Source organism: Macrobrachium nipponense, chromosome 9, assembly GCF_015104395.2.
Source record: "Macrobrachium nipponense isolate FS-2020 chromosome 9, ASM1510439v2, whole genome shotgun sequence".
Classification (NCBI taxonomy): domain Eukaryota; kingdom Metazoa; phylum Arthropoda; class Malacostraca; order Decapoda; family Palaemonidae; genus Macrobrachium; species Macrobrachium nipponense.
This window is the reverse complement of record NC_061110.1, coordinates 9228817-9243515: the sequence shown is the minus strand read 5'-3', so window position 1 is coordinate 9243515 and position 14699 is coordinate 9228817. Positions and strand designations below refer to the sequence as shown.

Sequence of the window (14699 nt, the reverse complement as noted above, 5' to 3'; positions counted from 1 at the left end):
TACAGTATATTCAAATCAAAATGAAAATGAATCCTTCATTTAGAAATATTGCAGTTGAAGCGAGTTTTGATGGAAGTATATGCTGTAACTTGTAATTCGGATACTTCAGTGATGTCCAAACGTCGAAATATCGGTAAATCCAGTCTGAAATATTGGTAATCCCGGTCGCAACCATTTCTCATATTTAGGAATGAACTCTTAAGCAATGTCCGCTTCAGGCGTCAGCGTCTGACGCAGTTATAAAAGCGTCAGGTCGTGCTAAAACGCATTTTGCTCACATTGCGTAGCGTTGTTGACAAGCGTAAGGAGAGGGCACACCTCTCCCGACAGCCAATGGGAGAGAGCCACTGTGGCTGTCCTCTTTCCCATTGGTGGACGGGACGTCTTGCGAGACACCACACCCTCCAGTCAGCCAATGGGGACTGTCTTTGTGTGTGTGTGGAACTTCCTGAGGCAAACCGGTACAATTACCCTCGTTCGTGTGTGCGCGTACTTGCATTAGCATTCTCCACCTTGCAGCACTAAGACAATGTTTTATGCCTTTTTAAATGTGTAAAGTTATTGACTGCTGATTTTAATCGCTGCCTTTGCATGTAAATATTGTTGTTGTTTGTTTATTCAGCTGCGTCTGACCCAAAGTGGCTTTCTTCAGATTTTATCTTGATCTGATAAAGGAGATGACGGTCGGATTGGGACTGTGGGAAAGTCTTATGTTATGTTATCTGCTATCAGTCGGAGAGGCGATGTGTGTGTGTTTGCGTGTGTGTGCGCCCGAGGCCGAGTCCGAAGCCAGGTCTCTAAGCCGGAATCTCCTGACCTCGGAATCGGAATGGTGCCATCTGGTCTCGACTGTCAGAGAGAGAAAAATGATTCCCATTTCCGTGTGGATCTGACATTGCTTTAAGATGGATAGGAATGTCAGGAACTTTTTAAAAAGGCTGTTATGATGCAGCATATACAATATAAGCGGTTGGCATTTAAATAAAAGTGGTTTAAGGAACACACACTTAGATCTCAAGTGTCTGATGCCTGCGTTAGATTCTAGGATTCGTGAAAGGCAAGAGTTAGCACCTGATGGTTTTGGCGTCAAAGTTACTGAGTTTTTACTTTCACGTGACCTTCTCTCTCTCTCTCTGTCTTGAGGACCAATGCTGCAACTTTAATTTATGGTTCTCTCTCTCTCTCTCTCTCTCTCTCTCTATATATATATATATATATATATATATATATATATATATATATATATATATATATATATATATATATATATATATATATATATATATATATATATATATATATATATATATATATATATATATAGTGCACAGGGAACTTACTCCAAGCGACATAATCAGAGGAAGACGGACGAAAACCACACATCACTAGGCTGTCTTTTTTATTATTTTGCCGTCGGCAAAATAATAAAAAAGACAGCCTAGTGACGTGTGGTTTTCGTCCGTCTTCCTCTGATTATATATATATATATATATATATATATATATATATATATTATATATATATATATATATATATATATATATATATATGCTATAAAGATCCCTTCCCTTATGTTTTAGCTCTTGTTTAATGTTTTTGGTTTATATTATACATATATATATATATATATATAATTATATTAATATATATATATATATCTTAATATATATGTATTATATATATACACATACATACATACATACATATGAATATGCAATATATATGTATTATATATATACACATACATACATACATACATATGTATATGCATATATTTATGTATAATTATATACTTTCTACATTCTTTTAAGCATTAGGGCATGAACTGCATATATATGCTTAGGTAAACATTGGCAATTCTTGGCTCTCTTATTATAATTGTTGTTATTAATATTATTATTACCATATTTTAAGATCTGTGTCTTAAGAAGAAAATATGTTGACAGTTTATGTAAGTCCTAGTTAAATTAGCATAATTAGTCTGGTTTGAGCCGGTTTCATCAAGTGATTTGTGAGTTGAATCTTGTTTGTATAACGGAAGGATTTTTTTCCCACGTGGGAAAATTTGGACATGATTTTTGCAGCAAAATCCTTTAATATTTTGTATATTATCTAAAATCCGGCTCTATTATTCATGCAACAAATAATTCACTTCCATGATTGCATTTCTTTCAAGCAAACGAGTGTGGTGGATTAAAGTAAATATCTATAAGATTTATTTTTTATTTTTGTAATTGTAAAACAAGTAGTGCATTAGGAGGATTAGTTATCTTTAGGAAGGGTTAAGTAGCTCTCACTAACCCAGTTTGTTGTGGCTTAAATTTAAGTAAACCAGTTTGATTAAACCATCTTTATGGAGGTCCATGAGTGGGTTAATTAAAGAATGTAATGAATTAAATTTTAAAAATATTATGGATTAATCGTCAATTGAAAGAACTGAGTAAATAACACTAACCCTACTTTGCATCTCCATAAAGATATAAGGATAATAATGTCTGCTAAAAGCATATTGTATTATTTCCTGAGTTGAGTAAAGTTCACTAACCTGGTTTGGTTTGCCTTGACTTAAAGCATCCTTGTCTTGAATACTAGAAATAAATGAGAAATGGTTGATGGAATGCTAAATATAAAAGTAACTGATTAATGTCATTATTTGTAGCATTAATAATGTTAGTAATTTTCTAGCAGGAGTTGAGTAGACATCACTAACGCTGGTGTGACCTAACCTAAAGCATCTTCATGGATGATGGATGTTGCCGAGAGGGTTGATTGAAGGATGAAGAATTTGGTATAATGATAAATATGAGATCATTATAGAGTTATTTGTCACTTTAATGATAATCATGAGATCAATTCCTTAGAGTTAATAGTCAGTATAGTGATAATCATGAGGTCATCCATCATAGTGTTAAAAGTCAATATAATGATATAATCAGCCATTATTTCTTTGAGTTAATAGTCAGTATAATGATAATCACGAGCTCATTCATCACACAGTTAAAAAAACATATTTAACCCAGTCTGGTATATTTACCATAATCCTCCAAAACTCCCCCCTCTGTGAAGATGCTTTTTTTTAATAGTTTTGTTTTGGTTTTTAAAATAACTCGAGAATGGACTGACGAACTAACCTAATGAAAGCCGTTGTGTGGCCCTTTTTTTTCCCGTTATTATGCAGCGGCTTCCAAGACCAGCATGTCATTCAGCCCTTTGCTACAGGGGGTGGCTCCATGTGTCTGGAGCACACCGTCTCCGGCGAAGAACACCCGTAAGTTTTTGTGTGTGGGTTTCTTTGGACTTTCGAGCTCCTCCTTCAGGAGGTGCTGTCATCTTCCTGTGTTTTGTGTGTCTCCTCCTTCAGGAGATGCTGACTTCTTCCTGTGTTTTGTGTGTCTCCTCCTTCAGGAGATGCTGACTTCTTCCTGTGTCTTGTGTGTCTCCTCCTTCAGGAGATGTGCTCTCTTCTTCAGGAGATTATTACTTTTTTTCTGTATTTGTTTTTCTATATTCTTCTTCGTCTTCAGTTTTATTGTATTTTTTTTTTTTTTTTTGCTGTGTTGTGTTTTCTGCAGATGTCTTCTTATCTTCTTGTTGAATCTATTTTTTTTATTCTATTTTCTCTGTCTATTGTCTTCATTTTTTTATGGCTTTGTCTTTTATTGTGGTAATCATATCTTCTTCTTCTTCTTCTTCTACTTCTCTTATTGTGGTAATCTTATCTTCTTCTTCTTCTTCTACTAATTCTCTTCTTTGTTGAATGTCTTTGGTTTCGTCTTCGTTTGTCATTTTATCTCGTCTGTTACGTGTTTTTATTATATATATGTATATTTACGAGATTTCATTCCCTTATTGGTTATTTGAAATTATCTTCATTCTATCATATTTGTTCTGTATATGTCATCTGTTTTACAGTCTCTCTCTCTCTTTCTCTCTCTCTCTCTTGAGTGTTTTAAATGGTCTTCCCGTTTTGGTGTAAATTAAGTTTAACTGTCTCATTTTATTTGCTGATTTAACTTTTAAAAAATGCTGCTAAGTTTGCCAGTCACGTTGCTGACTTGATTCAATGTGTATGATGTTCATGTATTTCCTATTCTGTTTTGTTGTATTCTAGCAATGTATACTTATTTTGTATATTGTTTATGTCGGTAGATGATGTAGTTAATTGTTTGATATATGGCTAGAAATAGATTCCTTATTATCAAAGTTCCAGTAGAAATTTGAATTATGTAAAAAAAAAATTAACCCTGGAATGTATTCCTGTAACCACCTGAATCCTCACTCCTGATTAACTTTTACTAATGAGACCCTTTCATCTTCCAAGTTTTATGAATTGGTGCAGTTTAAATTTAATTTCCTCTGCAAATATATTTTGTTAAAGGCGTATTTTGCCACAGGCTCTTGCTGGGAAAGTGGCCAGTCAGGAGCACGTACGCCTTAGAATTGGTGATCATTTATTTTTTCCACGGCCTCATTTTTCCATGACCAATTCCAGGTATCCTTTCGAGGTCATCCAGGAAAGTGCCAACTACCTCCTCTCGGGCACCAGGCACAGACCCAAGATTGGCATCATCTGCGGATCAGGGCTGGGTATGTGTTTATGAGTTTAGGAATTGCAGTCATTTGTTGGGTAAGGTTTTTAAAAATATTTTAAAGGGTAGTATTTGTTTGATAAACTGATGGTATACAGCAGTGGTTCTCAACCAGTTTCAGTGCCCATACCCATTGACATCTCAGAAACTTTTCTCGTGCCCCCATCCAATATAAATTCAGTTCTCATGGTAAATATACAGTGCCATTGCAGTGGCCATCATGTCTCGTACCCCCGGGTATAAGGTTTCGTACCCCTTGGGGTTACAAGTACCTCAGGTTAAGAACCACGGGCGTCCTTAGTGTGTTATTAATGTTTTGCCACGTGTTGATATAATTTTCTTGAAAGTAAGAAACTAGCAGAATAAGTTCAGAAAGTTACTTTCAAAACAGCCTTGTTATTTTCCAAAAGCTAGAAAAAGAATATAAGATTTTGTTTTTCCCACAGTGAAGAAATCATTGCATATTCGACGCTAGGAGGTTATAAGAAACCTAAAAAAAATATTAATATGAAAAACTACAGTGCTTTTAAAGAATAGGAATCAATGTTGAAACCCATCAGTCAGTTTCCCCACAAGAAAAAATAATTTAATCCAAAGCCGATTTATTCTCCAAAGGAAATTTGTGAAAAATATATTAATCCGGTAACGTATAAACCACCTGCATCTACATATACACAACTGACATGAACCATCTGTCAACATTCTCTTCATTGCTCTCTCCCCAGGTGGTTTGGCTGACCAGCTGTCTGAACGGGACGTGTTCCCGTACGAGACCATTCCCAATTTCCCGACATCCACAGTGGCTGGTCACGCTGGAGGATGGTCATCGGTCTCTTGTCTGGAGTTCCTGTCATGTGCATGCAAGGAAGGTTCCATGCTTACGAAGGATATCCTCTGTGGAAGGTAGGATTTGCAGATCGGTTGTGGGAAATTTTATTATTATTATTATTATTATTATTATTATTATTATTTTACCAGACCACAGAGCTTGCTTACCAGATCTCGCAGAGCTGGCCGGAAGGATTTATTTCTATATATATTTTTTTATATTTTGTCATTCGAATTAGAATAAAAAAAAACTCAATAATAGTATCGTTGATAGTATTAGTACAATGGCATCGAAAGACATTTTTCATTATCATCACTGTTATTATCAATTTATTGCACACCTACTCCTATTAACACTTTACTGTTTCTCTCTGTTTACTGTAAATGTTCTTATTACCACTTCGTTTTTCTTTATTTACACACATTCTTAGTCTTATCACCACTTTGTTTCTCTTTATTTACACACATTCTTAGTCTTATCACCACTTTATTTCTCTTTACACACATTATTATTCTTATATTACCACTTTATTTCTCTTTATTTACAGTACACATATTCTTATTAATATTCAATTGGCGTTTTTTTTATAATTACAGTATACACACAATCTTATTTACGCTTCAGTGATTTTCTATATTTGCAGTACTCACGTTTCTATATATACAGAACACATATTAACACCTTTGTTTGTGTATATTTTACAGTACACACAGTCGTATTATCACCAGTATGTGTCTTAATTTTGTCCCTGTTGCTTTACATAATGTTTCCTGATCTCTTTTGTTGATATATACCTTATAGAAGTTTTCATTATACTTCTGCAAACTCTCTTTGTTTCCATTCACCTAATGTTCATTCACTGTTTTACTGTTCGCGTATTTTATTTAACAACAGTTTTTTTTTTTTTTTTTTTTTTTTTTTTTTGTAGACGACTTATTTCATTTTCATTCTTCCCTTGCCTGCAGTGTACCATGCCCGTGAGAGAGATGAGGCTGATAACACCTTTTTTTATTTGAGAGAGAGAACTGAGTGCATTTTCATTTTAATTTTTTTTTTTCTTTTTTGTAGAGAACTTATTTCATTTTCAATCTTCCCTCGCCTGCAGTGTACCATGCCCAGAGAACTTATTTCATTTTCATTCTTCCCTCGCCTGCAGTGTGCCATGCCCGTGAGAGTGTTGAAACTGGTAGCAATACCTTTTTTTTGAAAGAGAAAACTGATTGCATTTTCATTTTTTTTTTTTTGTCACGGAACTTATTTCATTTTCATTTTTGTTGGGGGAGGGTAGAGAACTTATTTCATCTTCATTCTTCCCTTGCCTGCAGTGTGCCATGCCCGTGAGAGTGATGAAGCTGATGGGCGTGGAGAGAATCGTCATCACCAACGCGGCCGGGGGACTGAACCCCGAATTCAAGGTCGGCGACATCATGATTATCAAGGATCACATCAACATGCAGGTACGAGGAGTCGGTCGTCTTTGGAAATGTTCTGTTTTTGTTTTTTTAATTTTTAATCAAAAAATTTATTTTTCATTTTTTAATAGATTTTTTTTATATTTAATTTTTTTTTTTTGAGAGGGAGAGAAAGATTGATTTTATGTAATATTCCGATGTGGTTGAGTATCATTCTGAATGGTCCAAACTTCTTTTCTGTAGGTTTTAAGCAATATACCGTTTCATACGGGTATCGATGTAAATGTGCTAAAGGTTATTTTCGAAGATTTTAACGAATACACAGGCTTATGCGATCGCTAATGCAAGTGGGTCTACTGTTTAAAGAGTTTAAATTATACGCTGTACAAATAAATTTTTTTTTTATAGCCGTTATTACAGCAAACTTTCTCAAGTTATTTGTATAACGGTTTTTCGTAACTGTACATTAATTCTCTTTTGCGAATCACGGACTGATAAGTCTGTGGTTGTGTGAGGTTTCCTTCAAGTTATACCTGACATTATTGTGGTCTGTAAAGTTCCCCTTAATGATTATTCATTCGTGTGGTGTCTGCATTCTGAATTGTCTTGAGTCAGGATTTCCCTGCGAAAGAAAACGGAGATTGTCTTGAGTCAGGATTTTTCTCTGCGAAAGAAAACGGAGATTGTCTTGAGTCAGGATTTCCCTGCGAAGAAAACGGAGATTGTCTTGAGTCAGGATTTTTCTTTGCGAAAGAAAACTGAGATTGTCTTGAGTCAGGATTTCCCTGCGAAAGAAAACGGAGATTGTCTTGAGTCAGGAAAGAAAATGCGGTGTGGACCGACTCCCTTACCTGTCAATTGAAGGAAGTGGTTCCACCTGAGGGAGCTATATTACCCATGAAAGCCAACGATCTACAGGGATACTGTCTAGGTGTCAAATTCTCAATAACTTGAGCAATAGCTATTCATTCCTACTGATGAAACCAAGTTATTTGCAGGCCATGGGCAGATTTTTAATCTCGTGTTTTGCACATTGATTAGTAGAGAAAGAAGGGTTAGATCGAATGCAATGAAAAAATATTACCGTTGTATAAGACTACCTTTGTATAAGACTACCAAACAAAATTGGGTCATAAAATATGACGTTGTCTTAATCCCCGTCTTTGAAAAGTCTGAACAGCTGAGAGTGCCCCAAGAAGCTTGGCTTCACAGTCTAAATTTCATAAAAGAAAAGCATCGTGAAACGTCGTGACGAATTTCAGTAAAGATTCTGTAGTATTTCGTGTTGGGGAAGGAGTCCCTGAAGGATACTATGTTGGTTGATAGTAGTTTTAGATTTGGAGCGGAATTCATTTAATGTTTGTGACGTAAATAGGGTAGAATGTGTATAAGAGAATACCGACTACTCTTTCATTCATTGTGACAGATTTCCAGCTTGAATTTCTCTTTTAAATTTCTCTTCCATTGACATCAAAAACACCTTCCAGGGCTTCGCGGGAGACTCCCCACTCCGCGGCAGGAACGACGAGAGATTCGGACCCCGTTTCCCGGCCATGAACAACGCCTACGACGCCAATCTGAGGACCATGGCCAAGACCATCGCTGACGAGATGAATCTGTCCCACGTCCTTCGCGAGGGCGTTTACGTCATGCTGGGCGGGCCGACGTACGAGACGGTAGCCGAGCTTAATCTTCTCAGGATTGTTGGAGTGGACGCTGTTGGAATGAGCACCGTACCTGAGGTAATTAGCAATGTTTACGTTGACGTTGATAGTTACAAATGTAGACTTACTCCCAGGTGATTTTCAATGTTGACGTTGATAGGTACCAATGTAGACCTGCTTCCGGGTGATTTTCAATGTTTACGCTGGTAGTTACAAATGTAGACTTGCTCCGAGGTGATTTTCAATGTTGACGTTGATAGGCACCAATGTAGACCTGCTTCCGGGTGATTTTCAATGTTGACGTTGATAGGTACCAATATATAGATCTGCTTCCGGGTGATTTTCAATGTTGACGTTGATAGTTACAAATGTAGACTTTCCCCCCAGGTGATTTTCAATGTTGACGCTGATAGTTACCAACTTAGACTTACTTCCAGGGTACGTTCAGTGCTTACGTTGCTTCCAGGGTACGTTCAGTGCTTATGTTGAGGCTCACCAATGTAGATCTACTTCTAGGTGATTTTTAATTTTGACGTTGATAGTTGCCAATGTAAATTTCCTTCCAGGCGGTTTTCAGTGCTGTCTTAAGGCTTACTGATTTATATTACCTTCAGAACGACTGACTCACATGTAGTATTGTAGCTGGCTTGAGTTTTCATGAGTGAACAGAAAGAATTCAACGAAAGCATGTCTTTATGCACCATGAAGAATAGTTATCATATCACCTAGTGGCATCATTTTTGTAGGTAGCTGGAGCTTCCTGCAGGAAAGTATTGCCTCTATGGCCTACAAACATGCATTTTTTAGAGTAGGGACGGGGGAGGGGGGGGGGGGAGGTTGGTGTCCCAAAAACAAGAACGCCAGCAAAAGTAATATATATTTTTGGGTTGCCAGTGTATGTTCCCTCCTGGAATTATGTGAAAGTTCTACGGAGAGAGAGAGAGAGAGAGAGAGAGAGAGAGAGAGAGAGAGAGAGAGAGAGAGATACCCAAAATCAAGTCAGGTCCCTTGAAAGGCTGATGGCTTCAGGAAGTATCGAAGAGGGTAGAGAAATCCCCATTCTGCAAGTGGAAGATTTCAACGCGTACACTCTGTTGGAAAAAGAATCCTGATGTACAGTCGCTCATTTTTAAGACTAATTTATTCTTCCAGGTTGTCGTGGCCAGGCATTGCGGGCTAAAGGTCTTTGCATTCTCCCTTATCACCAATAAATGCATCACTCATTACGATACGGAGGAAGAGGCCAATCACGAGGAGGTTAGTATAATTGAACCACTTGTTTAAGTTAAGGACTGTCTTGGTTTTAATTCCGACAATGTTATACTGCTACTCGTATTTGTTATTTTTATTAATTTTCGCTTACTCAGCCTAAAAAGGTCTGAAAAAGGTGCTTTGCGTTGATTTAAAGATACAGGAATTTTAGCATAGGTTTTTATTTTATTTGTTTATTTATTTATTAGAATGAAATATAAAAAAGATAATAAATGTTGCATGTTAAATAGTAGAGAAAAATTATTTTCAATAAAATATAGCGTATTCATTTTAATTTTCGTTGGTGAAATAGTGAGCCACTTGAACATTAACCATTTTCTATTTCTTAAAACTAAAGGATGACTAAGATGCTTTTAGCCACCTGGCGGAGATGTTCACAAACATTGCCAAGTAACTTTTGACAAAAAACTTTATATAGCAAACTCAAGACAAACTATATATATTATATATATTATATATAGTATATATTATTATATATATATATGTATATATACATATATATATGTGTATATATATATATATGATATATATATATATATATATATCTATATATATATATATATATATAGTATATATATTATTGTCTCCTTAATAATAAGTAATTTGTAAGTGGTTACAATTATATAGATTGAGTTTTATGGAAATTTTTTAATAATAATAAAAACTGGTAAACAGCATAAAACTAGTTTATTGTAAATATTCACTAGGTCTTAATAAACTTATGCAGTGTATTACTTTTTATGACAGTCATAAAGAGGGTACTTTAAGCTTAAGTTTGGTATAAAAAACTTTTTAAGTTAAAAACTGACGTTTCTACAGTAAGAAAAAAAACTTTAAACAAGTTTTCTGGTTTTTTTTTTTTTTTTAATTTGTGACGAATGGAAGTTTTCCCTCTAGAGCCCTCATATCTTTTCCAGGTCATCGAAGTGGCCAACATCCGTAAGAAGGACTTGCAGAACCTGGCCAGGAGAATTATCGTCACGATGAGCCAGGAGCTGGAAAGTGCCCAGTAGTCAATACTGGAATGTCTCCTGGAAAGACTGTCTTTTTTTATGTGTAAGAATGATTGAAAACTGGACTCCGATTCCCCTCTGTGGAAATGTTAAAAGTTTATACTGTATTACTCGAGAAGTGCCTTCTTGGTGAAGGATTTAGTTTTTTTTTTTAAAGGATTAATCCTTCATTCGCTCGTGTCTGTATAGCAAGGATTTAAGAGGACTGGAAGGTGGTTCGCCATGAGGCTCTGTGAAATCCCCAGGATTTGTCAAGTCTGTGAGGCGGATCACAGAATCAATTTTGTCTGTATATTAGTTCGTCTCGACTGTATTTAAGCAGGCGATTAAATGCTGGCATTTTGATATATGTATATTTATGATGCAAGTGACCTTATGCTATTCTGAGTTTCTAATTAAAGGATGTTTTGAATGATGCCAGTGCGAGTTTTTTTTTTTTTTTTTTTTTTTTTTGTGGGGGGGGGGCGGTTGTGGGCAAGGTGATTTTAAATAAGTATTCCTTTCGTCGTATCGACGTGGCTGGTGAACGATAATGCACTGGTTTTGACTGTCTTGTGAGCTCTTGGCTGTTTGATAAAAGCGAGTGCCAATTGTAGAAGTGAATCGACGCCTTCTGGGACTTTCGTGAAAGTATTTCTGTATTTCTTTTTTCTAAGTTGAAGTTAGAACTGGTGTCATTTTAGTCTACAGACTCATTTTGCATATGTTTTACAACTGATGTCACTCCAGAACTAATGTCACTTAGTGCAGACTCTTTCTCTATGTATTTTGTAACTGAATTCATTCCAGTTTGAAGGAAGTGGTATTTTATGCATTTATATTTTAGCAGTGATGTAATTCGGTCATAAATTTCAAAGGCGTTTTGAATTTATGTCTGTCTAGAATAGATCACGTCACTGTAGTGTCTGTAAATGGTCTTTTCAGCCATGGGTTCTTTAACTGAAGTCATTCCATTGTAGATTAATGGCATACATTCCGTAACTGAAGTTAGATGTTCTTTTAGAAATTTAAAAATGAAGACATTCTAGCTATTGATGTAGACGGTCCTGTGACCATAGATTGTAGAACTCGAGAAATAAAATACCATCCCTCAAATTTGTGACTGATGTATTTTCGTTAAGAAATTAAAAGGTTTTATATCTAGTGCAACAGAGATGACAAAAAGACACCAGGAAATCTGAAAAATGGCTTTCCATGTGTCCATTTTGCTATGTCCTAATATTAAAAAGATTTTGGTCAATGAAATATTTCTACTGAATGATACCTACACGCGTCTCATTGGTCGTAGATCTTGGTACAGCGAACTTCAGTTGTATATATGTGTACATCACACAGCGTGCCATGTGCCATGATATGGGCATGAGTGCCAGCCTTTCTGTGTGTCAGTCTGTAACGCTTGGAGCAGCTGGGTCACGTTTTAGGTGTAATTTAGCTGAATTCAACAGAAGCGAGGTTCAAGTGTACTCGTATTGATTAGGCCGGTATGTACATATGTATGTATGTATATGACTTATTGTTATGTACTACTAAAGGAATGATAATGTTTATATATATATTTCTAACTCACATTGTTTCATGCCTGTAATCATCAACATGTATATGATGATGTTAGATTTATTTATTGTACAATTAGGTTAATGTAGCTGTTAGAATAAGTTTTTTTTTGTGTGATAGTAATTTCTGCTTTGTCCTGAGAAGGGTTAGTCTTTCCTATTACAAATTCTCCTCACCTCTATGAAGACTCTTGACAGAATTTGCCAAAACGCAGTTAATTGGACATAAGTCATAGGTACATTGTTACCATGAAGTTTGGTTTTTCCGAGTTAACTATGTTACGAATGCTGTCAAGTGTTTCTTTTCTTAAATTCATTTCCAGACTTTCTTCCTCCCGGTTTCAATTGAGCTTATCTTTGCTATACACTTAAATTAACATTATCGTACCTTCCATTTTGCTATAGTTTCAGCAAGACAATTCAGTATCGTGTATCTTTAAGAGACGTGTGATGGCATTTATGGTTTATTTAGTTATGTTTCTGTAAGCATTTTTGTCTTTTGTTTTCAATTCTTGTATTTTAGGTACCGAGTTTTGTGTTTAATTTGCATCAGTTTCATAATGAATTCGCCAGAACTTCTTTTTAGATTTGCTGTTTGTCAATGGCTAGATCAGCAATTTCATTTTGTCTGTGCTATTATCAGGGTTGCAGATTGTACTTTTAAATCTCATAACCTTGTATCTTCATTTTCTTGTCTCTTATGCATTGTACTTTTCATCTTAATTTTCTTATTTCTCTTTGATCTCTAGTAAAATTCTTTAATACATCAAATAGATACGAGAATTGACACTTCTATGGAAATTTTAATATCTCTGTGTATAAATACTTCCTCCTTTTAATGCTTTTGTGAACTGATTAAGGAGTTTTGTCGTGTGTGAGAGTTTTGCTTGTCTATTACTTTGTTGTCAGATTGTCCTTGGAACTTTTGTTGTGAATTTACAGTCAACGAAGTGAGTGTTTTCTTTCACGTAAGTCTGGCTAAATTTCTTTGCTCTTAGACTTTTAATAAGAACGTTCGTGAATGTGGAAAGATAATACTGAGTTGAAGATACCTCTGTATCTCTGTACAGGCAGTCCCCGGGTTACGATGGGGGTTCCGTTCTTGAGACGCGTCTTAAGCCGAAAATCGTCGTAAGCCGGAACATTGTCAAAAATCCTAAGAAAACCTTACTTTTAATGCTTTAGGTGCATTCAAAACTATGTAAACTGCATTCTTATTGCATTTTTCATTAAAAAAACCTTTAAATATTGATTATTTTGCATTTTTGGTGTCATATTTCATCTGCCAGATCAGTGTTTGTAGGCGTCGTAACCCTGGAAATAATTTCTGATGAATATAATTGAAAAGCGTTGTAACCTCGGAACGTCGTAAGCCGAGACCGTCCTAAGCCGGAGACTGCCTGTACTGTTAAACTGTCATGAATTTATTAAGTAACCAAGGAAATTGTGTTTTATAGAAAGATATACCTGTAGTTTGGCTACGTTTAAATGATTTGGACTTGTATGGTGTCTTTTTTTTTACTACATTTCCATGTTAATATATTGTGGTTTGTACTTGCACCAGACCCCAATAGTCCGTTGCAAATTTTCCTCATAAATTTGAAGAGCGTGGAATTATCTTTTGAACCGCGTGATTCCTTCCTTACTCATACTCTAGGTCTCATTGTCACCCATTCCCAACAGCGTCAACGTAAGCGGATAAAAAACATTTCATTGTCTTAAAAACTTTTCGCACCTAACCCTTGAAGTGTCTCTCAGAAACTCACACCAGTAAAATAAATGAGTTGATATGTGCATGTTTGTGTCTTTGTAAATAAATAAGAAAAAAAACACTGTGTGTTTACGAAACACTGATGCCTCAGAAAACCCACTTGTGATATATGTAAAATTTCCTGTAAGTGGAAAATATATTATGGATGTATAATAAAGATGTTTGTTCATAGAATAATAGTTTTGATTAAAATCCTCTTATTATTATTATTATTATATTATTATTATTATTATTATTATTATTATTATTATTATTATTATTATTATTATTATTATTATTATTATTGTGTAGTGACTCCTGGAAGGGTTAACATCCCACCATTTGAGAACCGCACCAGTTGTTTTCTTCTTTGAGACTGTTAGAGCAGTCCAGCAGTTTTTTTTTCTCATGAAACTGGAAAATTCCAGAAATTTTATGGCTGGCTGCAGTCAGCGTTTTCTTTCCAAGAAACTGATAGAACAGTGCAGTTTAAATACCGGCTAAACCCTGCATTTTCTTTTTTTTTTAGAAACTGCTGGAATAGTGGAGCAGTTCCATTTTCTTTCCAGGTAACTGATGAAGCAGTGTAACAGTTGTATGGTTAGCTAAAGTCAGCA

The 14699-nt window shown here is 35.4% G+C and overlaps 1 protein-coding gene across 1 annotated transcript in view; it reads left to right on the top strand.

Moving 5' to 3' along the window:
• The window catches only part of LOC135218313 (purine nucleoside phosphorylase-like), a 57085-nt gene extending 42805 nt beyond the window's left edge, over window positions 1–14280 (top strand). Inside the window, 8 exon segments of the mRNA XM_064254537.1 lie at window positions 3179–3268; window positions 4493–4587; window positions 5315–5404; window positions 5407–5492; window positions 6744–6875; window positions 8318–8572; window positions 9647–9751; window positions 10684–14280. Of these exon segments, the coding sequence (XP_064110607.1) occupies window positions 3179–3268; window positions 4493–4587; window positions 5315–5404; window positions 5407–5492; window positions 6744–6875; window positions 8318–8572; window positions 9647–9751; window positions 10684–10779 (949 nt within the window). The 3' untranslated portion in view covers window positions 10780–14280.
• Window positions 14281–14699: the final 419 nt, after the last annotated feature.